The 25,969-nt window shown below is 35.9% G+C and overlaps 1 protein-coding gene across 2 annotated transcripts; it reads left to right on the forward strand.

Annotated features, from left to right (window-relative positions):
- The first annotated feature begins 9,775 nt into the window (after positions 1-9,775).
- LOC5574340 (transcription factor grauzone) lies at positions 9,776-24,162 on the forward strand. 2 transcript variants are annotated; one of them, XM_021843220.1, is made up of 6 exons: positions 9,777-10,057; positions 10,119-10,266; positions 12,542-13,319; positions 23,264-23,443; positions 23,675-23,873; positions 23,936-24,162. In XM_021843220.1, exons 1-6 carry the CDS (start codon positions 9,917-9,919, stop codon positions 24,125-24,127), a joined length of 1,638 nt encoding a protein of 545 aa, XP_021698912.1. In that variant the 5' UTR covers positions 9,777-9,916; the 3' UTR covers positions 24,128-24,162. The 2 variants fall into 2 exon arrangements, with proteins under 2 accessions (XP_021698913.1, XP_021698912.1); XM_021843221.1 differs by lacking the exons at positions 23,264-23,443; positions 23,675-23,873; positions 23,936-24,162 and adding exons at positions 18,547-18,726; positions 18,839-19,231 and having other exon boundaries at positions 9,776-10,057.
- The last annotated feature ends 1,807 nt before the right edge of the window (positions 24,163-25,969 follow it).

Consider the following 25,969-nt stretch of genomic DNA (forward strand, 5'->3'; position numbering starts at 1 on the left):
TAACAATGTAATACCAATAAATTATGAATGAATGATGCCTAGTTTATTTGATTTTTTAAGACTCATGCAAGATTTTCTTTTAAGAAATCTTAAATTTTAAAAAGCGATAAGTGGATTTTCTATTATTTTTTATTCTAAAACTTAGTTGAAATTTTTTGATGAGCCCCTAACGATTTTTAGGATTTTTTAAAGTATTTACAATGTTTGTAAAATCTATATCAATATGCAGAAAGTGGTTTCCGTTTGAATTCTTGACAGTTCTAGAACATACAACATACAATAGAACATACATATTGATGGTGTTCCAAAAAGCATTTTCTTCCAAGCATACTTAATGTTTCGTGGACATCACACACACATTCCATGTTTTCTAGTTTATAGATGTCTAATGATGATTTTGAACTATTTCATTTTCATTAAGGTTAGTTTAGCTTATTCACAGTTTATAAAAGTGTACAGGGTGATTACTATATCCTGTCAGTAAAATAAGTAATCATGAAAAAAAAAAATGGTTAAATGAATTTTAATTACCAGTGCATATCCAGTTTAGGACATCTATAACATTTGTCTTTGCTATACATAGATAACAAATTAATTTTTTTACCTCAATTTCCAGCCACAAGCATTGTTTCAGAAGCATTACAGTTAACACGCACGTTATTCAAAAGCATATATTTTAACCAAAAATTACATTTTTTTTCGCTAAAATTTTCCATAATCTGCCTCATTCTATTCCCTAGTAAGTCTAAAAGATTGTGGTAATATGCTGTTTCAATCAGGCAATTTTTTCAGCGAAGTTTAGTCAAAAATACATATCTGTGGAAAACGTGCGTGCCAGGTGCAATGCCTTTAAAACAACACATATGACTTAAAACTAAGGTAAATGAAAAAAGATTTAATCTTTACTTTGTCAAAACAAACTTTATAGATGTGCAAAACAGGATGTACACCGGAAATTAAAATTCATACATACATCTTTTATCTACGAACATTTACTTTACTGACAGTAATCACCCTGTAAGGCGTCGTCCACAAATTACGTAACGCTCTATGGGAAGGAGGGAGTAGGCTTAATCGTTACGGCTCATAACAAAATTTTTTTTTTTTTACAAAAGGCGTTACAGATGGGGAGGAGGGGGTCGAAAAATTTCAATTTTAGCGTTACGCAATAAATGGATGCCGCCTAAGCAATACTGTTGGAAATGTCAGTAAAAACTAGAGTGTCCATTTCCCGGCCATTTTGTTCGTCCCGGGACTCGGCACCAAAATCTGTGCTTGTCCGGGAAATCCCGGGATCCCGGGATTTATCAAATTTTCAATAAATACATTTTTCAAACCAAATTAAACAATACATTTTTTTCAATGAAATAAACAGATAATGTAACCTTTCAAAATAATATGTTAATTATAGCAAATCACATTTCAGATAAGATTTTCTTATTCTGATGATGTAACCTAACAAAAATCAAAACTTAGCTTGACTATTTACGGGTTTGCTATGGATTTTTTTTTCAAATCCTGTATAACACTTCTGAATATAAGTACGATGAAAACTCAATTCATAATTTTAAAGAAATTTGCTTCTAATCTTTGAAAAGTCATAAAAACTTTAGAACAAAAGAAACGATTGAAGATAATTGAAGGGATTGTAAATCATGCTAAAAGTTAATTACTGAAAATTATTGATTGAAGTTTACTGCCGTGAATCGTAAGTCAATGCCATTTGCATTTTGGTCAAAATTGAGTTGATATCAGTTTTCATTATATCTCCTAATGATTTTTTAGCTGCACTAACGTGAAATCACTTTTTGTTCAGTAAAATTGGGAAAAACACTAAGTCGAATTGTCCCATAATGAAAAGTATACGCATGTCAGATACCACTGCAGATTTTCGCATCGTGTAACACAGAAATGAATCGTTATTTGATCGTTTTAATATTTTTCTTGGAAAGGTAACGGAGGGAAAAACAAATTATGAAAGATCAAAACATATTCTAATCTTCTGAAATAATTTTAATATTTGTATGGAAAACGAGATTGAAAACTTCTCAGTCTATATTTTCAATGCCTACATTTTACAGATGGTACCAACTTGCGATTTACGGCATTTTGGGTGTACTTTCAAATTTGTTATCTCAGCATAGGCTTATAAAAACGGCTAATGTTAAAAAGAGAAGCATTCAAATTTTGCAACTAGACAAATAACAATATGTGTTTCTTACTTGGTAAATTGATCTTTTCAGGAAAATAATTACTCGTTTATTTTCTTTTTCATTGTGCTGTTCTACTTTATCAGATAAGGTTGATAATGTGGAAAAATGTCATTGTTTTTCATTGATATTTAGTGGTTTTCATCAAATTCTACGTTCATTTCGGGAATCCCGGGATTCCCGAGATGCCAGAAACAAAATCCCGGGAAACGGGAAATCCCGAAATTTGTCAAATCCCGGGATTTTTTGTCCCGGGATGTCCCGGGATGGACACTCTAGTACAAACTAGAGTGCCTGTAAACAAGAGTGACGTCTTGTTCCAGCTTTGACAGGTCTCCTGCTCGATTGGAACGCGGATTTGTATGGAATTGACATTTAAATCTACTCTGGTACAAACCTATCCGCTAGTGCTGGACCTATATGCAAATTTCGGGTTGTGTAAGTTTAAGGGGTCTATTTTGTAAATCAAGCAGATTCATGTGACTGGTCTGTAATCGCTGTCGATCAAAGTAAGCCGTGTCGAGCAAAGATTTTGGTCGACAGTGACTCCAGTCGAGTCATATTGATCGACTCGACTTAAAAAATAGGGCCCTAAGTATGAACTACTGAACTCATCTTTGAATTCATACAGCATTACAAGCATAGGTTTTTGCACACAAAACCATACATTCTTGAATAACGTGCTTATTTCAAGGAAAATTCCCTACATTTAGGCGTATTATGCAGATTTACAAAGATTGAGTGGTCTAATATATAAGTCTAGACGATCAAAATGACTCGACTGAAGTCACTGTCGACCGAAAAAAATCACTCTACTCGGCTCTGTCACTAGAGTTTTTCGACAGTTGACACTCTTTGTGATTGGATTAGTGGAAGACGTCGGGTGACATCTGAAATGAGCCTTTTTACGTGCCATAAATTCTTTTGTTCTTTTGACTTTTACTGTGCGCCGTGTGTTGATGCTGTCTCGCTCTATCTTTCACGGGCATCTTAAAAACAGGGCGCATAGTAAAAGTCAAACGTTTTATAGCATGCATAGGCTCATATGCATGCTTACTCTGATCGACACTGACTACAGCCGAGTCACATGAATCTGCTCGTTTCACAAAGTAGATTCCTAACTTTGCAAAATGATCGAAACACAGAATGAAAGAATTTTGACATTATTTTTAAAATCAGGAGACCCACATTTATTAAATAAGGTTTTTTTTTTATCCTAAAACGTGCTTGGTTATATGATGATTTATTTCGCCCCAGGGTTTCATTTTCAATTTTTGACATTAAAATAAGATCATGTTTCATACCCACCATCTGGCTTGGATCTTACAGAATAAATTTAACGTCTTTCATTTATTTTGTTTGCTTATTATGTTTGCTTGTTGTTATGAAGTGCTCTAGTGTACCTACTGTTGGTTAACATTGTTTCCAAGCTCCTGCGAGCGACAAAGGCGACTTCAACCTTTCTGTCTTATTTTGTAATCAAATCCCGCAAGCCTAAGCTTTCATCTGACCATATGGTTTTGATATGTCTATGCACTGTTTTTGCTCAACTAGTTAGAAAATCACAATCCGAGCCTTTTTATAAGATCTAATACGAAGCTCTTGATTTTCATCGATCACTTAGTTTATTCTAAGAGCTCCTCCTCGGGGAAGTTTTTTCGACTCGGTGGAAAAGCACAGAAGTTATAATTTTGATTAACGGTACATTTGTTTCTGTTGCGGTCAAGAAAAATTCTTCCAAAAAATATAAAAAATATGGTAGACCTTAACAAAAGTGAACAGGTCTACTGTACATCAACCGCGAAAATGTGAATATGGCAGTGCTTTAAGATGAAGGAAAAATTATTAGTATACAGTCGACTCTCCTTATCTCGATGCTCTACATCTCGATATCTCTCCTTATGTCGATGATTGCTTCGGTTCCTTCATTCTGCATACGGTTTCTCTCTCCGTACCTCGATATCCTCCATATCTCGATAACTCCATATCTCGAAGTATTCCTGTTGATTTTTTGTTCCCAATTTTCTCTCTATATGTCGATATTAACATTATTCACGCAGCGAACTGGACTTTCGAAATTCATACATATTGCCTTATGAAAGATGGAACGATTATCGCAATACGAACGGTTTATGTATCGTTTTGGCATCCATCCACACCAAGGTGTCGATAGGCGCTGTGTGTACGCACGAGCCTATCGATCGCAAGATCCTTGGTTCGATTCCAGGTTGCCGCGAAAACTTTTTTTGTTTTCTAATTTATGAATTTCAACCCGATTCCGAGTAGTGCTTCGTGAGGCCCAAGCAGGACAGTTCGGTTTTGCGTCGTCCGTTAGATTTTGCTCACAATTTCGCGCGTTTTCGTCGCCGGAGAATTTTTTTTTCCTGTTTGGAGCGTCTTGCTGGGTAGTGCTTCGTGAGGCCCAAGCAGGACAGTTCGGTTTTGCGTCGTCCGTTAGATTTTGCTCACAATTTCGCGCGTTTTCGTCGCCGGAAATTTTTTTTTTTCCTGTTTGGAGCGTCTTGCTGGGTAGTGCTTCGTGAAGCCCAAGCAGGACAGTTCGGTTTTGCGTCGTCCGATATATTTTGCTTACGATTTCGCGCGTTTTCGTCGCCGGAGAATATTTTTTTTTTCCTGTTTTGGAGCGTCTTGCTAGGTAGTGCTTCGTGAGGCCCAAGCAGGACAGTTCGGTTTTGCGTCGTCCGTTAGATTTTGCTCACAATTTCGCGCGTTTTCGTCGCCGGAGAATTTTTTTTCCTGTTTGGAGCGTCTTGCTGGGTAGTGCTTCGTGATGCCCAAGCAGGACAGTTCGGTTTTGCGTCGTCCGATAGATTTTGCTCACGGTTTCGCGCGTGTTTTCGTCGCCGGAGTTTTTTTTTTCCCTGTTTTGGAGCGTCTTGCTGGGTAGGTATTTGGGAAGGCCCAAGCAAGACGGTTTGTTTTCGGAACGCCAAGAAGTTTTGCTGTCAGTGTCAGTTTTGTGTTCAGTCGAGAATGGATTACCAACTGGTGAGTTCGTTTCATGCTTATGATAACACATTTTTTCTTGAAAGCGTAACTTTTATGTAATATTAAAACAAACTTTGTATGGTTCGTCACTATAAGTGTCGGCATTATGCTATTTTCTTATACAATTTCAATATACATATATTTGTCTCTTTTTGACATTATTAAAAATTATCTTTTGAATTGTTCGACATTGTGAATGTTGACGTATTTTTTAAAACTTCTACCATATCGAGACAAAATGCACAGTAATACTCATATGTCATTTTCAAACAAACTATGTATGGTTCGTCACTACAAGTGTCGGCATTATTCCTGTTTCATATAATTCAAAATATATACATGTAATTTTCAGTTTTCGACATTAATAAAAACGTCTTTTGAATTGTTCGACATTATAGATGTTGACCTATTTTTTAAAGCTTCTACCAAAAACTTCTCGAGACAAAAATACACAACTAGCTTTAAATATAAGTCGTATATTTCCCCCTTGTCCATGGATCGCATCACCGACCAGAGGTGACTCCCAGATCTTTTCCTCCCTCACTAATAAACACCCTTCCCGTGGTGATTGTGGAGATGCAGAGGTATTCTCGGTCTCTAGAAGCAACAATCATTACACCCTAACATTCCTTCCCTATCCCAACTGACTGTAAGGACTTGGCCGGCGCCGTTATTGATCAATAATATTAGATCTGCTAAAATTGCACTTCGAGAGTAAGCAGAAACTCCCATCCCTTATTCATTTGGATCGTAGTGCAATTCTTACCAGTTCCGATCAATCACGGAGTAGCAACCATTGACATGTACAGTCAGTCTATGCTATGCTATGCTATGCTATGCTAATTTATGAATTTCAACCCGATTCCTTGTGGCGAATTTTCACAAGGGGTTCCTATGTATATCGATAGTCCATTTGCCTGAGTGTTACTTAACATTATTACAAAGGTTACTAGACCAGATTTAAGCGATTCAGAACCATTTGAAAGCTCAAAATGAAGTCTGTTTGTTTATTATTTTCCTAGTAACGGAGTGATTTTCAATCTAGTGTTCATTAAAATAATGTTCTTTGTCTCGATCTTTCTCTATCTCGAGGGTCCCTTCGATATCAAGTTGTGGAGAGGCGACTGTATAAAGAAAATAATATTGGACCCCACCCCCTGATGCAGTATGTAGCAATTTAGAAAAAAAAATTCATTATTGAGAACTGTTCGAAATCTATTTTCTAAATACGACTTTTTAAGGTTCACTGCATCAAAAGAAAAACCAAATATTTGTCGTAGTTTTCTACACATTATGCTGTGGGAAACGGTGTCTAAGGCTTTACAAAAATCCAATAGGATTAGCACTGGCTTGCATGGTCTAAAATAGGCCTGCCCTATTTGAACCGCGGGCCATATCTCAGCAACATGAACATATGGCGGGCCAAATTTCATTTTCACAAAATCGAACAAAATTAAGTTGCTAAAATAGTTTTCTTTGGAGGTCATACAAAAATTTGAGCATCTTACCGAAGATCAGGTGAGAACTGTGCTTCGGATTATATAATCGAATTTAGTTTTCTTGTATCAATCTTGCCATTAAGTATATCAGAATAGAGTGCAATGTTATATTAGAAACCAAATCGGAATTCTGTCAGAATCTTACCTATCCATGAAAGCCCTGCTAAGAATTCAAATAGAATCATGTCCTGATTGTTTTGAGAATGCAGTATAAGATTTTGTGATAATTTCGCTTAGGATTAAATAAGGTGCTGGATTCTTCGAATTCAGAATCGTGCTCGATTTCTATAATCCTGTCCAAGAATCTGGGAAATTGTAGTATGAAATTTGTATGAATTTTGTTCGGAATTCTTTCAGAATCCCATCTAGGATTGTGTAAATCAGGGCTGCCCAACGTACGGCCCGCGGGCCGCATCCGGCCCGCGACTTCATTTTCTGCGGCCCGCGGAGGGTTCGAAGACTCTTCTCATATTTGACCCGTTGAATATTCTACCAACCCGAAAATAGAACATACTAAGCCTATTTAATTTTCAATTTATTTTCAATCTGAAATTTTAGCAAAGTAATTATTTGAATTGTTTGGTTGTTAACCTAGATACTTAATTTATTCAAATTCTTAATTTCAAATTATGGATGTTTCAACAATGTTTCTACCATGACTTTCTCCGACATTCATCTTTAACAGGATTATGAGATAGGCAGGCTTTTTACAAAACCTTGAACAGGATTTTTTTTAAGAATTCTGGACACGATTTTAGCGAATAACATTGACTGGATTCTCATAGAATTTTTACCAGGATTCCATAGCCAAAATTTTCAACGAATTCAATTCATAATTTTGTAAAATCCGGGACAAGATTACAACATAACGTTATGTAACATATGACAGAAAACTAAACGAATTTATTATAAAATTATGAGCAGGTTTGTTTCGAGAAAATAAGCATTTTTAAATATTTCTAGATGGCATTTCAAAATGATTATTGAGATTCCTAAGGAATCCTAGGCACGAAAGTTGTAAAATCTTGGACATACTGACTAAAATTTTCGCAAAAGCTTGAACAGGATTCTAGCACATTCCAGATTATGCTAATAACATTAGGTCGGATTCTGACAGAATTCGGAGTACGATTCTAAAAAAAATGTTTGATTTTATTCTTACAGGATCCAATTTTGAAAGGGACTCTCACAATGTCCAGCAGAATGCTTAGCAGCAATCATCTTTTTATCCATTTCTTCAAATAAAATTTACTCGATTCACTGATTTTCGTCAGATTTTATGAACTTCATTTACTAACTTTCGTCAAACTTCATGGGAATATTTGTACGTTTAAAAATGTGGCCCGTGACACAAAATTATTCCTGCAATGTGGCCCGCGGTTCAAAAAGGTTGGGCAGGCCTGGTGTAAATGTTCTGTCCAGGATTTTGTGATAGGTATGTTCCAGATGCAAGCCTGATTCGCTGCTGAAAAGTAATTTCTTGGCCTATTTTGATGCATGGGAAATTCCTGCAGACAATAGATCAAGAAAGCGCTTTTTTCTGTTCGCAGTATGCAGTTAAAAAAAAGTCAGTTCAAATGGGAGTCACTGTAGAAAACTTCTGCTAGGAATCGGCGAGGAATTTCTTTGGCGATTCCTTTTCAACAGCAAATCCGGCTTCAGTGTTTTATTTTGTTTGATTGTTTGAGAATCCTGTCCAAAATTTCATGAAAAATGTTCCTAATATTCTAAATAACCCTTCTCAGAACTGTGCAAAATTAACGCCCAGAACTCAGGAAGAGTTCTGCTTTTGATTAAGTGTGATTTTATTTGACACAACATTTGTTAAACATTGATGGTAATTCACTTTTTTATATCATTACATTACGTACTTCAAAATTGTCTTTTACAACTCTAAAGATTATTCAAATTCGAAAAAAGTACTAAAATTCAGCTATTCTTCAATTCTCAAACTTTAAAAATTTTGCTTTAATAAAAAAAGGAAATCATCAGACTTGGTATATTCTAATTCAAGTTGGTAGAACAATAAACAGGCCGGATATGAGAGGAATCTTCAAACTCTTCGCGGGCCGCATAAAATGGGGCCGTACGTTGGGCAGGCCTGGTCTAAAATTCTATCAATATCGTCCAGCACATTAAGCATCGCAGATCGTCGGCTTCCGCTGCTGTTTCCATTCGTTAAACATAACATTGGAGACAGTGCGCTGTTTAGTGCATCTGATTGTTAATGGGAAATAACACAGCATTGAAGCGGGGTTGAGCAGCTTTGTTTCAGCAACGATTGCTGTACTTTTCGTTGTTGATCCAATCTTTATAGAGTATTATATATTTATAGACCCATCTGTCGGTATCTATCCGGAAACGATAAGCTATCAAGATTTCTCCATGGCAAGTTCATTTGTGCCATACAAATTAACCTCTTATGAATCCGTGAAACAGAGTCAACTGTGGTAATTCGCTTCGTAACTGAGAATTCGAGTGTACGAAGGTACGGTGCTGCCATCTGGGAAAAGTTTGCTCGATGCGTGAAGCGTCGAAAATTTTACCCGGTATAGGTATAGGAAGCGGAATTTCAAATGCTCATATAAAATTAACTACAATAGTTATTTAAAATCTTTTCAGTATATGTTGATATATATTTTATGGGCTACATTATAGGCATATAATTTTGAGTTTTATATTTTTTCTCAATATGCTGCTGATTCTATAGTTGATCAATAGTCTAACCCCGTACACTTAACAGAATTTAATTAAAAAGTGTTTTGAATTTTTCAGAAGCATTTGAAAATTGACTTCCTATGCTTTGCCATGTACAATAATCGGAGCTTCACGCATAGGGTCAACTGTGGTAATTACCTTCGTAGACGCGAATGACGCCCTTTGGAATAAAATACACCAATTGATTGTCATTTGACGGAAGATGCTAGTTTTCGCCTTGGTAGTACCTCATCAAATGTCCCAACTGTGCAGTAGATTCAATGTCAACTTGATATCGAGAGATAGTAAACCAACCTCAGGGTAAATTCATTATCTGGGTTTAACCAGGGTGTAAAACTTTAGCCATACTTCAGTATTACACCGTAGTAACAAAATTATCATTTTTGGGATTGTTTTGTTTATGTCGTAAATAAACTTGTGTATTATTTAGCCTGATTTCGAACTTTTCCAGCAGCTGTACTATTAAAATAATAAGTGAAAATGGACATTGAAGTGGAATTTCTAGAAGCCAATGTATGTGTGGTTTGCTTGGCTGAAAATCCCAACTTGCTGGAGGTGCAGTTCGACGAACGGCAAGTTCCAACTATTGGTCCCATACTGGTGAAACATTTATGGTTTGAGGTAAATTCCTAAGAACAAGTTAAACAATAATCGCCAAAAATGAAGCTAAACTTTATTTCAGCCAGAAGAACTACATTACAAGCACATCTGTGAGGAATGTTGGAATCAAGTAAATCAGTTTCACATTTTCTACTCTAGCATGCAGAAAGCTCATTCTAATCTAAAATCGTCAATAGAAACTGTAGATATTGTCGAGTCTTTTAAAGCAGGTAAGTGTATGGAAAATCTGCTTTATTCTTACATTATTTCTTATTGTGAGCAGTAGGTTTGAGACCAATAGATACTGAAAACCGGGAGCATTCATTGAGTAAAACTGATCAGATCTGTGATTCGTTATACAGTTGATTCTGTCTCATTTTCTGTAAAAATGAGAAACAGAATGGAAAACCTGCAATATTAGTTTAAAATTTATTCACTATTTGGATTGATTTGCCTTCGTATGTTCTAACATCATCGGATCTAACTGTTGTGAAGGATAGGACAAAGAAAACAAAGAACATATAAAGCTTTACAGTCGCCCCACAGTTATGGATAGCACACAGATATGGATCAGATGTGGATTAAACGGAAAATATCTCATCGGATAGTGTGCAATTACACAAAAGACATTTTACCTACGTGAACTATAAAAAATCTATACAGCATCACAATCAATCATAATGTATTTAAGCCTATTATTTTTCGTTTGCTGGAAATAAATTGTCAACCATACTCCTAGAAGCGCTGATTCATTACTGTGAGCATAAGGCATTTCACGGCGAAATTCTCTCTCTTTCGCTCTTCGACAAAACTTGAAAACAATGATTCCAGTAGGGTGATGGGCTAGTATCCATCGTATTAAGCATTGATCAGTGAGAACTGCAATTTTCCCAGTATTGCAGTTAATGATGCTGATACAAATCGATGCCAAACAATTCTTCCTCAAAACGGCTTTAGCATTGTACAATAACATTTTGATAAATCTTGATCTCTTTTTGGAAATAATGCAAAGAAAATGCATCTTACCGTATTCTCAATCCGTCGTATCGTTTTCAACTCCGTCGCAATCAGTTTCCAGATTCGTCTCACAACTTACGGCTCACTGTGTGTATTGAGTGGTCAAAACACAACATATCAACGCAATAATAAAATGTTTTACTAGAATATATAGATCTACGGGCATCTCCCTCCATTCCTTCAGCATGATGGAATATACTAATTTCCTTTAAAATTAATTGTTCGTCAATTCAGCACGAACATATGAACACAATTCCTTTTGACCGAACAATTATGGCATTTGCTCACAGTACAGCGAAAACAACACAATCAAAGTAATCGTATTTTTCGTCGAACGTCGCGTACACATTGATGCACACAAGCTTTTTTTTTCTCAGTACGACGGATTGAACTTTGTTTACATTCTTAATTATACGCGGCGGTTGAGGAAATTTCGTAAAATTTGGTGATTTATTGAAGTTTTACGGCGTGGGATTGGAATGAAATCCTTCAGTGAAGAAGTACGAAGGTTTTCCATAGTGAAAATAAGCGCCCGGCAAAGTAAGTCACCCACGGGGGCGGGAAGAAACTTGTGTTGGAAAGTGGTGTGGCTCAGTCGATCGCTAAGCATTTCTCCCAAATCGTGTTCGTCCATGCGATTTCGGTAAAAAAGTGCAAAGTGGATGATTGAACTGAAGTTATTTACCAAAATACAGTAGTTTTATAGCACTTTTGGTGTACAAGTGTATAAACCATAACAGCTTTCACAAAATTACACTTGGATAATGAATTTATGTTGCAGGTAAGTTTGAATATCCGCCGTAGTGGAACATTTAAAGTTTGATACGACGAATAGTAGCGCTTACGACGAAGAAGAACAAAACCCTACCTGTCAACTTTAAAATTTGATTTATAGGCCAGGAGAAGGAGGAATCTACTCCTTCTCTGCTATAAATTCACTCTGGGTGAACCACTTCCACTGGCCTATGGACCAATGCACGCGTTCACTCATTGACGTTTGAGCGGTGCCATGTTATTTACGTGACCATGGCAACAAGTGAATTCGGCACCGCTCAAACGTCAAATTAGTGAACTCGTGCATTGATCCATAATAAGGATCATCGTGTCCTACTGATCAGCTGTCTCTTCTTCTTCTCTCTGGCATTACGTCCCCACTGGGACAAAGCCTGCTTCTCAGCTTAGTGTTCTTATGAGCACTTCCACAGTTATTAACTGAGAGCTTACTTTGTCAATGACCATTTTTGTATGTGTATATCGTGTGGCAGGTACGAAGATACTCTATGCCCTGGGAAGTCGAGAAAATTTTCAACCCGAAAAGATCCTCGACCGGTGGGATTCGAACCCACGACCCTCAGCTTGGTCTTGCTGAATAGCTGCGCGTTTACCGCTACGGCTATCTGGGCCCCCAGCTTTCTCTATCAGCTCTGAATTTGTTCTAGCCATATATGTGAATTTTTTCATTCAATATTTTTTTAATTTATGTTGTAGAGCCATCGTCCTACACTCCCGAATTCCATGACACGTACTTGGTTGAAGTTGAACAGCCACAAAGCATTGATCTCAAACAAGAAGAGAATGAAAACCTGCCTTTGCAGAAAGAAACAAATGCCCATAATAGCCAGGAAAAGCACGACGAGCATAAGGAGATGGAAGAGGAAGAAGTAGAACATGAAGATGACTATGAAGAAGAGGGTCATTCAGATTATGAACCAAACGAGTCAAAGACTGGATCGGAAAGTTCCGACTCTGACACCGAGAAAGCGAAAGAAATACCCAAGAAAGTACGAAAAAAGCAAACAACTGGAAAAGTTTCAAAAACTGCTGAGAGAAACTATAACAAATCAATTGAGCAGATAGAAGAGGAAGATAAAAAGATCAGTGATCACTGCAAGTTGCAATGTGCAGAATGCGAAACAACATTTCCTCGATTTTCCGATTATAAGCAACATGCCCGAAAAGCTCATCAGATCGCACATCCAGTGGTGATTTGTTGCGATCGCAGGTTTAACAAACGCATCAAACTGCTGGAACACGCCACTAAACGGATGAATCCGGACGCGTTCCGGTGTACATTGTGCGAAAAATCCTACTGCAATAGTCTGAATTTGAGGCTTCACATGCTGAGGCATAATCCACCGGATGCGATGAAGCACAAGTGTGACCAGTGCGATCGATCGTTTGCGAAAAGATACCAGTTGACCGCACATCAGCAGACGCATGTGCCCGAGGACGAGCGAAAGTTTATCTGCAGTACCTGCAATAAAAGGTAAGTTATTAAATTTGAAGAAAATAGTAATATGTAGCAAGTAAGAAATTAGTCAGAATATACACAAGTGTGTCACATCAATAGAAGCAAAGCAAAATTTAGCTTTAGATAGAAGTAAATTTGGTTTTGGGTTGAGCAATAAATAAGAATTGCTTTGAATCGAATGAAAACGAATGATTATTAACTGTATTTGATGCTCAGAGTATTCTTTATTGAACTAAGCGATATTTATAGTTTGGATTTTTCGGAGTACATATTTGGTACAAATGAAATGTTTTAAATCTAATAAAAAAGCAGTTTTTACAAAATAATATAAATGAACAAAACTTAAAGAAGCGATACATGTTAATGTTTCTTACAATTATTTTTCTATAGAAATGAATGATTGTTTTTTCCGGATCATTAAACACAGTAAACAAGGACAGAGCCTTGAACATTTTCAAAAATTTAAATAGCGTAAGTCAGGGCTTCTTTTGACACTATTCCAACATTCTTCAACTTTGATCATTTGTAACTTTAAGAATTATGGATTGATTTCGACAATTCTTGCATATATAAGTTGTATATGTACGTAACAAATGGGCAAAATATGAGACGAATCCATCTAGAAATGACATAAAATGCATTACCGTTTTGATTCATATTACGGACAGCTTCAATTTCAGAACACTCTCCTTAGTATGGGAAACATTACAAACGAAATGTTTCAATTTTTGCCGTTCAACAGTTTTTACTTTCGAGGCTCGTTCTAATACCCAGGTAGCGCGAAAAATGTGTCTTTCAAGACAGAAATGAAGCTTCATTGGACACTTTTGAAAATCATTACAATTAGACAATTTTTTTATCCTGTAAATAAAGAATAAAATAATATGTTAATCAGTCCACAGTCCGGGAAGTACAACGAAAAATCGAAAATATATCAAAATAATTCCACGATCTTATCTTAAATACGCAAAACATTCAAATCATTGGATTTTACTGCTCAACATTACATTTGACAAATTCGTCAACACTAAAGAACAATTTCGTTCATCTCAATACAGCAATCGCTTCACAAAAGAACAACTATGTACACAATAAACGACAATTTCGTCAGCTCTGAAGAACAATTTGGTTCAACTCAAATCGGCAATTTTACCACACTTTCAAAAACAGATACAATTGGCAATTCGCCAGCCCAAAGAAAATCGATTAGCTTCAACACACATTTCCATAATCCTCGTCGCCACTTTTATATCCTGTAAATAAAGAATAAAATAATATGTTAATCAGTCCACAGTCCGGGAAGTCTATCTTCTGTGCCAACTGCAGCCAGTACTCTTAGCTCAGAAATTCCGTAGGTACGAACAGATAAAAGATACCAAGTCAAAAGGTAGAATAATTAATATCACTTGAGATAGGTAGACATGACAACAATAATATGTTTTTTTCTTTTATATTTTTTTTCGCAATTTAATTATGCAATTTTTTGTACTACGCAGGCCTGGATCTCGGCTTCTAGTACTGCGATTGACCTGAAATGTTTTAGAAACCATCAAAACTACAAACTTGTTTATCAAATTGAATGGTTTTGTGGAAGGACATATTGCTCTAAATATTTAATTCAAAAATAATTTCGAACTCAAAATTTTATCATATTTGCCTAAATTTAAAACATGTGATTGTTTTAAAATTTGAGCTGCGAATTTACGGCTTCCAACTTCCAGTTCAAGCTGTAGTGAAAATTTCGGGCCATTGGAGTACTAGAAGTCGAGATCCAAACTTCCAATCTTGACCATTTTGTATGGAAAAACGACTGATGCGTACTCTATTATGTGTGTAAAGTATAACAACAATATTTTTATGGATTAATTACATAATCTTGCTGCTGATACGTATTAAAACTATTATTTTTTCAATTTATTTACGTTTCTGAATAGTTTAACTAGTTTTTAAGTTATAAAATATATAATACATCACTTTAGAATAAAATTTATGTCATACAAATTAGACCTATCAATTATTTTTATGACACTACAGCTATCACCTTACGATGAATTCAACATAAACCAATCTAGTTCAATATTGTAAACTACTTTAGTAGTCTTCTTGTTGGTTCAATAGTTTTAAATCACTATTGATTTACGACATAAACGTAACTATTTATAGGGTGTCCCAGATGGTATGGGCACGACTTTACCATACTACCATTTTGAGACTAGTGCAGATAAAGATCTGATTTTCACACATTTTATTCTTGCACTTGTCAAGAGCAGAATTTGAATTTTTAGCGATTTTTACGCTACCTGTTTGTTGATGATGTTACATTTCTGGAAGCTCCTCTTATCAGTTTTGCACAAATTGCGTTATATTTGAATGACTTTGTTGTACGAAATTTATGCTAGGTCAAAAAGTACGTGCAATTTACGGATTGTTCAAATATTACGTAACGCAACAGGTGGAGGGAGGGGTCTGACATAGTGTTACGGTTCATACAAAAATTTGAAAATTTCCATACAAAAGCTGTTACGTGGGGGAGGGAGGGGGTCCAAAATTGGCAAATTTTGCGTTACGTAATATTTGAATGAACCCTATTGGAAATTATAAACTTAACGTTCAACGCTCCGTCATCGTCATCATCGAAACTTCAAAAGCAGTTATTTTGTTCAAAACTAGAAAATATTCGATGAAAATGTGTTCACTATGTTTCGGTTGGAGAATAGAATGCAGTGAACACATTTTCCTTTAAATTTTCTTGATTTTGAACGAAAAAACTGTTTTTGAAAATTCCGAAATCAATGACGGATCCTGCCCCCTTAATTATATGAAATTTGGATAGAAACAATAAATACGATTTCAGCTGTGGTCGATTTTTGAAAGGCTCATAACCAAGTCCTTGTAAATCCGTTAAAACATGTAGAAACCTAAAATTTTTGTTGCCTTTTAAAAAGAATAGATAATTGACATAGGGTACCGTTAAGCGGTGGGTAATGAAAATCGTATAGTTGAGATTCTTCAAATTGTAAAGACTTTAAATTGAAATAAATGAGGTCGTGTATATTTTTTAACTAGACTCCCACCAAATATAAGCGGTATGCTGAAATTGATTTTTATGTAAAATTGAAAAAAATACAGACAAAATTTTTGAAAAATGTGTATTGTTTTGAACAATGAATTGAAAAACTAGCAGTTATATTTACGTTTTATAATAACTTGACCATTTGTTAAGGAGTCTCAGTAAACAATAACATAAGTAACATGTGAACAAAACAAAAAATATTCTAGTCAATTCAATTTTCTTCTGTTCAGTTATGTTTGTTGAAATGATTCGACAACATTATAACTACAACTATTTCAATAATAGTTCTTACACCAAGGGACAACAATTGCATTTCTGCTTTGTAGAATTTCCACAGCTCGTTATTTGTTTTTAAGAAAGTCGGATATGACGTCGGATAATTCTTCGGGAGAAATCAAACGTAATCCTTCAATAAAGTATTGTAGAATCTTTTTTGTGTAGATACACTTATACCCCATATTTATGTTTTTAACAAGCTTTACATAGATATTCCACAAGATTTCCGTGCGTTCTCTTATATTGGATCTTTGCAATCAACGTTTTCCTTTTAATCGGCTGTCCGAAGAAGACATATTAATATCGTAATATTTAGGGATGCCATTTGATCATGAGCATGATTGACCGCCCGCAGTTGCTACTCCGTTATTGCAAGAACAGCTGTACTTACACAGGGAACCAACAGTTGCTACTCAGGATCAGGACAATACTGGCGCTGGCTGCGTCCGAATGCAGGTCAGTTTGGGAATGGAAGGGAAATGTTGACGTGTTACTTGCTTTATGGAAGCCGAGGAGTCCTCTGCACTTCCACAAGAAAACACTGGGAGTTTGGATATAGGACAGGATTCGTTTTGGTAAACGATAAAGATATAATTTTAAATGAATTCGTGCACATAAATATACACGGATGATCGATACCGTTAGTGCGGTTACTATGCGAACCGGACACGATCCGAATTCCGTCGCTCGCCCACGAAGGAGCATGCAACAGATTCAACGGATCAAACACTACTTTCTTTTTAAAATTACTGAAATTTAGTGCATTAACTCCTTAAAAATCGCTAGGTTATCTGTAGTTCGTCATTCACATTTCACTCAATTCGCAATATCAGTAGCTATGATACAGAGCTCCAAACTTGGGCTTTTTCAATGGAAACACAACATTTGGTAAGAACTTTTGTCACTGGCTGTTTCAACAGGATCGGTCATACCTTTAATAGAAAACAAACATTGCGTTTCTTAAAATAAATTGATAAATGTATTGGAACTTGAAGCTTGCTCATTCAGAATGATGGGGTTGAATCTTGAAAAAGTTGTCAATCTTCCCTATTCAAAAATCTTCTAGGCATTTATGTATAGATTAATCTAAGAATGTCTTCAAGATTTCTTAAGGAATTCCTTCAACAAAGTGAATAGAAATTTCATCAATAATTACTATCAGTGCACCAGTACGAGTTTAAAAATTAAGGTTACTAGAGTAAATACATGAAATAATCCCCAGTATGCTTTAATATGTCGATTTGCAATGGCAGCTATGGTTAAAAAAATACTTAGGTAATACATATATTTTTTAAGCGTGAGCGGCTACTGGTGCACTGATAGTATTTGAGGATTTCCTTCTCTTTCCCCAACTTTCCCTTTGAGTTTATTCCAAAAAATCTTCTTCAGGATTCTGTATTATTTTGTGAATTTCGCCAACAGTTAACAGTTAAAAGAACAAACAGGAATCCCATACCAACTCTTTTAAATATTTCTCGAAAAATATGTGTGTGTTCCTGATATCTTCAAGGTTTTGATTCTAGAAAGATTATAGATATGTATCCTGACATTCTCTGCAGATCTTTTAAAAAAATAAACTTTGTTTTCAAATTACACACGATTTGTTTTAGGTTTTGCTGCATTGCATTTCTCCAAAATTTTCTTGAGAGTTCTATTGATAATTCATTGAGAGCGGGAATAAAAGAAACCGAAAAATATATGCCCTTTTAGGAAAATGCTGAACATTCGAAGATTAATTTGAACTGGACTTGTTTTTGTAAACTATTGTAAGCGAACTGATGATATATTTTTGAACCAAAACAGCTTATGACAAGAGAAAATTAAAATTGAAAGCACGACATAATTAAAGTTTTTAACAGAAAATTATCATTTTCTTTTCTGGTCAATCATCAGTTTCGTAACCAAATATGCCATGCAACAACACGTCAACCGAGTGCACCTCAAACAGTTCCATTTCACCTGTGATACCTGTGCGAAATCGTTTTATTGCAAACAAGCGCTACAAGTTCACCAGAGGACGCACGATGAAATCTTGCCTTCGGAGAAAATTCAATGTGCTGAGTGCGGTTCTTGGTAAGTTACAATCTTTTATATGATAAATGATTCTTTGTCAGCTACATTTTCAGTAAGCTCACATATGTGGACCAGTCGAGCTTAAGCTAATTATTTTTCAAACTTCCTACAGGCACAAACACATGCTGGGCTTGATGAAACACAGGAAAAGGCACCACCAACAGGAACAGAAACAGTACCCGTGTCCGGACTGCGGTAAAGTGACCCGAAGTTTGCCCGCCTTGAGAAGCCATCAGAGCTACAATCACAAGATGGAATCGATTCACAAGTGCACCATTTGCGAAAAGGCATTCAAACGGGCCAAGGACTTCAGAGATCACATGGCCGTCCACACCGGGATGCCACTGCACAAGTGCAATTATTGCGACAGGCAGTTCAACTCGGCGGCCAATATGTTTTCTCATCGGAAACGCGAACATCGACTTCAATGGGAGGCGGATCAAAAGTTGAACATTAAGAGCGAATAGTTGGTGTAATAAAGTGAAGGTGTGTTTTAATCTTGGTACATTTGCATGTTTATTATTCTTCCGAATTTCCTGAATAGGTTCTTAAAACTTTTGATAAAATCTTGTTTTTAATTAATGGCACGATAGAGCCTGTTCTTGCTACTACTTTGGCAATTTTTACAGTTCAACTTTTGTAAGAAAACTCAAATTTTGTAGTAGTATTGAAACATCCAGGCTTCCGAGCTTACTTTCTGAAATAGTTTGACAATATCCCAAATCGGAAGAATGATTGTCCAAAGCTTAACACCATAATCCTATAATATTAGGTAAGGCAATAAGTAGGTGCCTACCATATGTTTGTTAGGTTATTATTAAAGTTGTTCAACAATTTAGGAATTATGATGATTTATAACAAAGGATTCCAGACTTTTTGAGTTCGCGAAACCCTTTTTTATAATTAAATTATTGCGCGGAGCACCTGTCCATTAGGGTTTATTCACAATTTTCATAACACTGAATGGGATTGGTAAGTATCCTCATCATGTTACATTTCATAATTTTATTAGAATTATTACACGAAAATCGCTACGAAGGAGTGGGTGTCTAAATTGATTTTTTTAGGCAATAAAAAAATGTGAATGAGTCGACATGTGTTAATCGACCCAACAATTCTAACAAATATTGAGAAGTAAGTTTTTTTTTGTCGTCTAACAATATTTTGACCAAATTTCTGGCTTTTGGAGAGTCTTGGTATATAAAGAAAACAATCATCAAACTAAATTTACAGTACCTTTCTCGATGTGTAATTTTTTAAGTCAGGGCAAGATGAGCACATGAAGCTGAGTGATATAAGAAAATTATTTTCACAGTGCGCATCGTACCTTCGTGCTGTTCGTACACGATCTCTCTCTGCTCTTGGAAGTTTTCTTAAAAACTACCTAAAGCAATAAAACAGTACTTTTCAGTGCTACATCAACAGTACTTTTCAGTGCTAAAATTAAAAACGGTACTTTTCAGTGCTACTAAAACAGTACTTTTCAGTACTATTTTTTTTCTACTATTGATCCCTTTACGATCCTTGTTTGGACCCGTGCCTTCGATTTTTCGTTGGACCCGTTGGCGAAAGCTAGCGGTGGTAATCCTTCATGGACACCGTCTTGGGAGAAAACCTCTCGAAGATCACGTCTTTCTCGTTTATTAACTAAACATGGTATCAACAACTAACAAAAGGAAGGGTGAATCTCTGAATTCACTACTTCCTTCCAAAAAAGTGGGTTTTAAAACTATCACTACACGTGGCAAGAATGGAAGAAAGGACGCTTCCCCGGAATGCGAAGTTTCTTCCAAGGGTGAAATGAATAATTGTATCGAAATGAGCAATCAGTTCAATGTGCTAGACAAATTTTCCGAACACCAAATCGAAGCAGCCTCTAGCCCAGGCTCTTTGATTCATTATTTATTTTATTTTATCTTTATTAAGGAGACTTTCAGCCAGTGGCTTTTCTTTGATTCAAGTGAGGAAGCAAAGAGTGCCGCCTATCGTGGTCAGTTGTTCCGAATTTGGGGGATTTAGGCAGGAGATCTTGAACTCCATTAGGGTAATCAAGGTTTCCTTCCAAATCGCAAAGAAAGGAGACTGTCGCGTTTTGCCGGAAACTCTTAAAGATCGCGAACTTCTTCTCAAACATCTTGAAGAGAAGAAGCACAATTTTTTTACTTATGAAGACAAAACTGAAATTTTTATCAAAGTTGTCTTGAAAGGTCTCTCAAGTGACTATAAGTCACCTGAAGAGATCAAAAATGGAATAAATGATATAGGGGAAGTGGTGGTAAAATGAACAGGGGTGGTAAAATGAACACCGTGACTTTTACCGAGAAAAAACAAATTTTGATGATTTTTTATCACACACTGACGATTTAGAGCATAAATCTAAGTGTTCGAGTTGATACGAAGGTCAATTGAAGTGAAAATATCAACGAAAACTAAGATTTTAGAAAATCATCTTTGAAAATCAGAACTGGCGTAACTTTTAGCTCGGAAGACTTGAGGTTTTTCAGTGAGGTGAAAATCGTTATGATATGATGTCAAATCTGAAACCTTTAGAATTCTTTTTGGATGGGTTACCATCTTCAATGGATGTTTTTTCGGTGGGGCAATGAAAATTTTCAGAAATATTTGTTTTGCTCACGTTTTTTGCATGGTGTTCATTTTACCACACACAGCTGTTCATTTTACCCACATAGTGCAGGTAAAATGAACATTTGCATCGCTTTTTGATAGTGATGAAAATATGTGAAAATTTATCTGTTTTGGGTTGATTCCATGTCGCTGCTATAGATTACATCCCTATTTTTGATATTGTGCGAAAGAACTATACAAATTTCTCGTTTTTCTATCAGAAACAAGATGATTTCCTTAAGGTGTTCATTTTACCACCCCTTCCCCTACTTGGATTTTCCCCAGTCCAAGTAATCATTATGAAAAAGAGAACCCAATCTGGCATTGTTCGGAAAGGGCTTTCTCAAGAATTTTATTTAGTTCACTTTTTTTTCCAACATTCATTGTTAGAATAATTCAAAGGTATCTGTTAAATCGTACACTTCAGGTTAATTATCAGAACTTCAGATCTGAAAGACTTCCTGTAAGAGCTGGTGTTCCTCAAGGCATCATTTTGGGACCAATATTATACAATATTTTCACATCTGACTTACCTGAGTTACCTCAGGGATGTCAAAAATCTTTGTTTGCGGATGACACAGGCCTCTCCGCCAAAGGACGAAGCCTGCGTGTCATCTGTAGTCGATTGCAAAAAAGTTTGGATATTTTTTCTTCATACTTGCAAAAATGGAAGATTTCTCCTAATGCTTCCAAAACTCAACTAATAATATTCCCACATAAACCAAAAGCTCTTTATTTGAAACCTTCAAGTAGACATGTTGTCACGATGAGAGGTGTTCCAATAAATTGGTCAGATGAAGTTAAGTATCTAGGGCTCATGCTAGATAAGAATTTAACTTTCAAAAATCACATTGAGGGCATTCAAGCCAAATGTAATAAATATGTAAAATGTCTCTATCCCCTTATTAATAGAAAATCAAAACTTTGTCTTAAGAACAAGCTTTTGATATTCAAACAAATTTTCAGGCCAGCCATGTTGTATGCTGTACCAATATGGACTAGCTGTTGTAGTACCAGGAAGAAAGCTCTGCAGAGAATTCAAAACAAAATTTTGAAAATGATTCTGAGACTTCCTCCCTGGTATAGTACCAATGAGTTACATAGGATATCTAATGTTGAAACATTGGAACAAATGTCAAATAAAATAATAAATAGTTTCAGGCAAAAATCGTTACAATCTTCTATTGCCATGATTAATGCGTTATATGTTTAGGTTAAGTTAGGTTAAGTATATTCAAAGCGTTTTTTTTTCTTCTCTTATAAGCAGGTGAAATCAACTCATCAAATCTGAACTGCTACGGCAAATGAAATATAATAGGCTGTTAACAAAATGTTAATTAAATCTTAAATTTGTTTTACCAAATTAGGATGATAGTGTTGTCTAATAACACAGAACACCTAGATATAAGAAATGAATGTAATGTTTGGAATGATACTAATAAAGAAATTAAAATAAAAAAAAGAAAATTATTTTGAAAAAATTCAAATACGCTTAGCAATGCTTAGATTAGTTACTTTAGCATTATTATTTCTGTTGGTTAGTTTGTATTCATTAAATTGAGTAGTTATGAAGTTGTTTCTCATCTTTTGTTTCCATTTATAGTAAAATAAATTCGGTGATGCATTTATATCCGCAAAAAGATAACGGATGCAAGTATTTCCTGCTCAAATCAAATTTGAAATGTATAGCGCTCTATTCCCGAAGTATGTTATTTTGCGTGGATATCGAGAAAACCCAATTTTCGTCGAATCAGAAGCTTAAAATGATTGACTGAACTTAAATACTTCCTAATTGTTTGACAGCCCAATAATTTTGAATTTTGTTGATGTGGCTTGCCTAATATATATTTTTTTTACATATCATGGAAAACTGATATTTTATGTTGACCATTATTTACCTTATTGTCTGTAGTTTTGCAACATCATCGCAGTTAAATGTTCACACAAAATCGAGACATTTACCACCGGAATTGTACATCTGTGAAGTGTGTGCCAAGCATTTCAAAACCCGATCCCAATTCGAGAAACATCGCCTGGAGCATAGCGAATCGTATCAGGAAATTAGACAGCAGTGTAAAATTTGCTCGAAATGGTTAGTTACTCTGAGAAAGTTGATATAATGGTATATAATCGTTTGGTTAAGTTGTATATACAGAACCTCAGAACTTTTGAAATTCTGTCAACGCGTTATTTTTTTTATTCGATGATTATTAGTATTTTGTATGAAAACTTTTGCATTAAAATTAACTAAACGATTTTATGCTACATATGTTTAACGGAGAACCGCATTCAAAATCGGTACTTAAAAATTTCTTTTCCACAGGATGAAAAACGCTAGCAGTCTACGGAAGCACGTGTTACGCCACGAAGGAGAAGGCGAAATTCACGAATGTGAACTTTGCGGAAAACGAGCGCCAAACATTCTAGCCCTTCAGAGCCACATCAGTTTTGTCCATAAAAAGGATAAGCTATACCAGTGCACACTTTGCCCCAAGGCGTTCAAGAGACAATTCACCCTCGTAGTAAGTATTTGTTTCCTGCTTTAAAAAAATGTACACTCAGGTTTGATTCTTTTCGGATGCAGGAGCACATGACGACGCACACCGGTGAAGTACTCTATAAATGCACATTTTGCTCGAAAAGTTTCAATTCTTCCGCAAACATGCATGCCCACAAAAAGAAAACGCACCCTCAGGAATGGGAAGCAGGTAAGAGAATAAGTGCGTTACCTTTCGCCGGTATTACTGGAGCAGAATATCTAAGAAGTGATATTTAAAATTATTGATTGACATTAGAAAATTTTTATGAAAATTTTGAAGCTATATCATTGCAGTGGAAAAAGTATCACTTCCTTAAAATACAATAAACCTTATGGAATTGGGCATCCAGCTACACAAGAAAACCTATAAGCTAAAGGTAGGTGGGGTAATTTTGGTCATACGTAACAGATTGAGCTTGAAAACCCCATTTCGACTCTTAAAACCGTGGATCCTCTCAGAGGAGACTTCAAAAAGCCATCACCACGAAAATCAATTCAAAATCTGATTTTATATTTTATACAGGGTGTACCATAACGTTGGATAGGTGGAGCTCTTTTCACCATATTGTGAAGTATAAAAGCCATGGCTTACGCTCAGAATTACCATGGGGGACGGACCTGGTGTAGTGGTTAGAACACTCACCTCTCACGCCGAGGACCTGGGATCGAATCCCATCCCCGACATAGTCACTTATGACGTAAAAAAGTTATAGTGACGACTTCCTTCGGAAGGGAAGTAAAGCCGTTGGTCCCGAGATGAACTAGCCCAGGGCTAAAAATCTCGTTAATAAAGTCAAACCAACCAAACCATCAGAATTACCATGGAGGTGTCCTATTCATTTCTTAACGTAATTGGAGAGTCTTTCACTGTAAGTTGTAAGACAAACAAATACTATACATAGCCAAGAGAATAACAGTTCCACTTTTAAGCTAAAGCAAAAGAGCTATAAGGCTTGTTTGATTTAATGTACATGCATTTGCCAATATTGTGAGTAAAAGTGCATGGATTGCACTATATGATATTCTGAATTTGAACAGACGCTCTACCGATCTTGAGCATTAAACCAAATCATCACGGCATAAAAATTAATAATATAGTACACCGTGGGTTTTCATATGAACGCTACACTACAGTTGACGTACCGGACTAGATTATCTTCTGCCGGATAGACTTGGTACAAAGTGATCTTAGTTCCACTCGTTATTCTCATGTGTGACTTGACATATCAAATTTTAGAAATAAATCAAATTCACCACTGAGCTGAGGGTCGTGGGTTCGAATCCCACCGGCCGAGGATCTTTTCAGGTTGGAAATTTTCTCGACTTCCCAAGGCATAAAGTATCATCGTACCTGCCACACGATATACGCGTGCAAAAATGGTCATTGGCATAGTAAGCTCTCAGTTAATAACTGTGGAAGTGCTCATAAGAACACTAAACTAAGAAGCAGGCTCTGTCCCAGTGGGGACGTAACGCCAGAAAGAAAAATATTGAAGAAGCGTCATCTTTTTTGAAGGCACCTAAAACTAAAAAAATCATTAAAACAGATAAATTGAAAATTAATGAAAATGTACTTAACCGATTGGTGAAAAAACTTGACGTTTGAATCAACAATCCTAGATCACTGCATACTAAGACACCGCTATAAAATTGGTAGGCTCAAAATGTCAAATGTGAAAAAACACTTGTTGTTTTAAAGCGATCGTAAAAAGCTGGATGGATTATTCATAAAATAAACGATGCACAGCAAACTGATTACAATTTCATTGATGAATAAAAATGATATAGCATTTATTTTTAAACAAGGTGTCCACTTTATAAAATGAAATAAATTCAAATAATTTTGCAATTACATCACAACTTATAAACAATTTGTAGTAACAGGACACTATGGACATTGCTAAACGAAGTTACCTTATCACAGAAATGGACTGCCAATACATTTTCTTTTTTTTAATTAACATCTATCACTGAATCAACAATTTCACGCCACAATACTCGGTTCCTTGGCCGCATCTCTCCATCCTCAGTTCTGCCCCACGCTCGCCAAATCGATGCGCACTTGATCCGCCCACCTAG

This window comes from Aedes aegypti, chromosome 2 (assembly GCF_002204515.2).
Source record: "Aedes aegypti strain LVP_AGWG chromosome 2, AaegL5.0 Primary Assembly, whole genome shotgun sequence".
Lineage (NCBI taxonomy): Eukaryota > Metazoa > Arthropoda > Insecta > Diptera > Culicidae > Aedes > Aedes aegypti.

What these genes read in the sequence shown, in the direction of transcription:
- LOC5574340 (XM_021843220.1), top strand. Translation starts at nt 9,917, where the DNA reads ATGGACATTGAAGTGGAATTTCTAGAAGCCAATGTATGTGTGGTTTGC. An exon ending in TGTCGAGTCTTTTAAAGCAG is followed by an intron (nt 10,267 to 12,541) that starts GTAAGTGTATGG and finishes TTTATGTTGTAG; the next exon opens with AGCCATCGTCCTACACTCCC. An exon ending in TGCAGTACCTGCAATAAAAG is followed by an intron (nt 13,320 to 23,263) that starts GTAAGTTATTAA and finishes TATTGTCTGTAG; the next exon opens with TTTTGCAACATCATCGCAGT.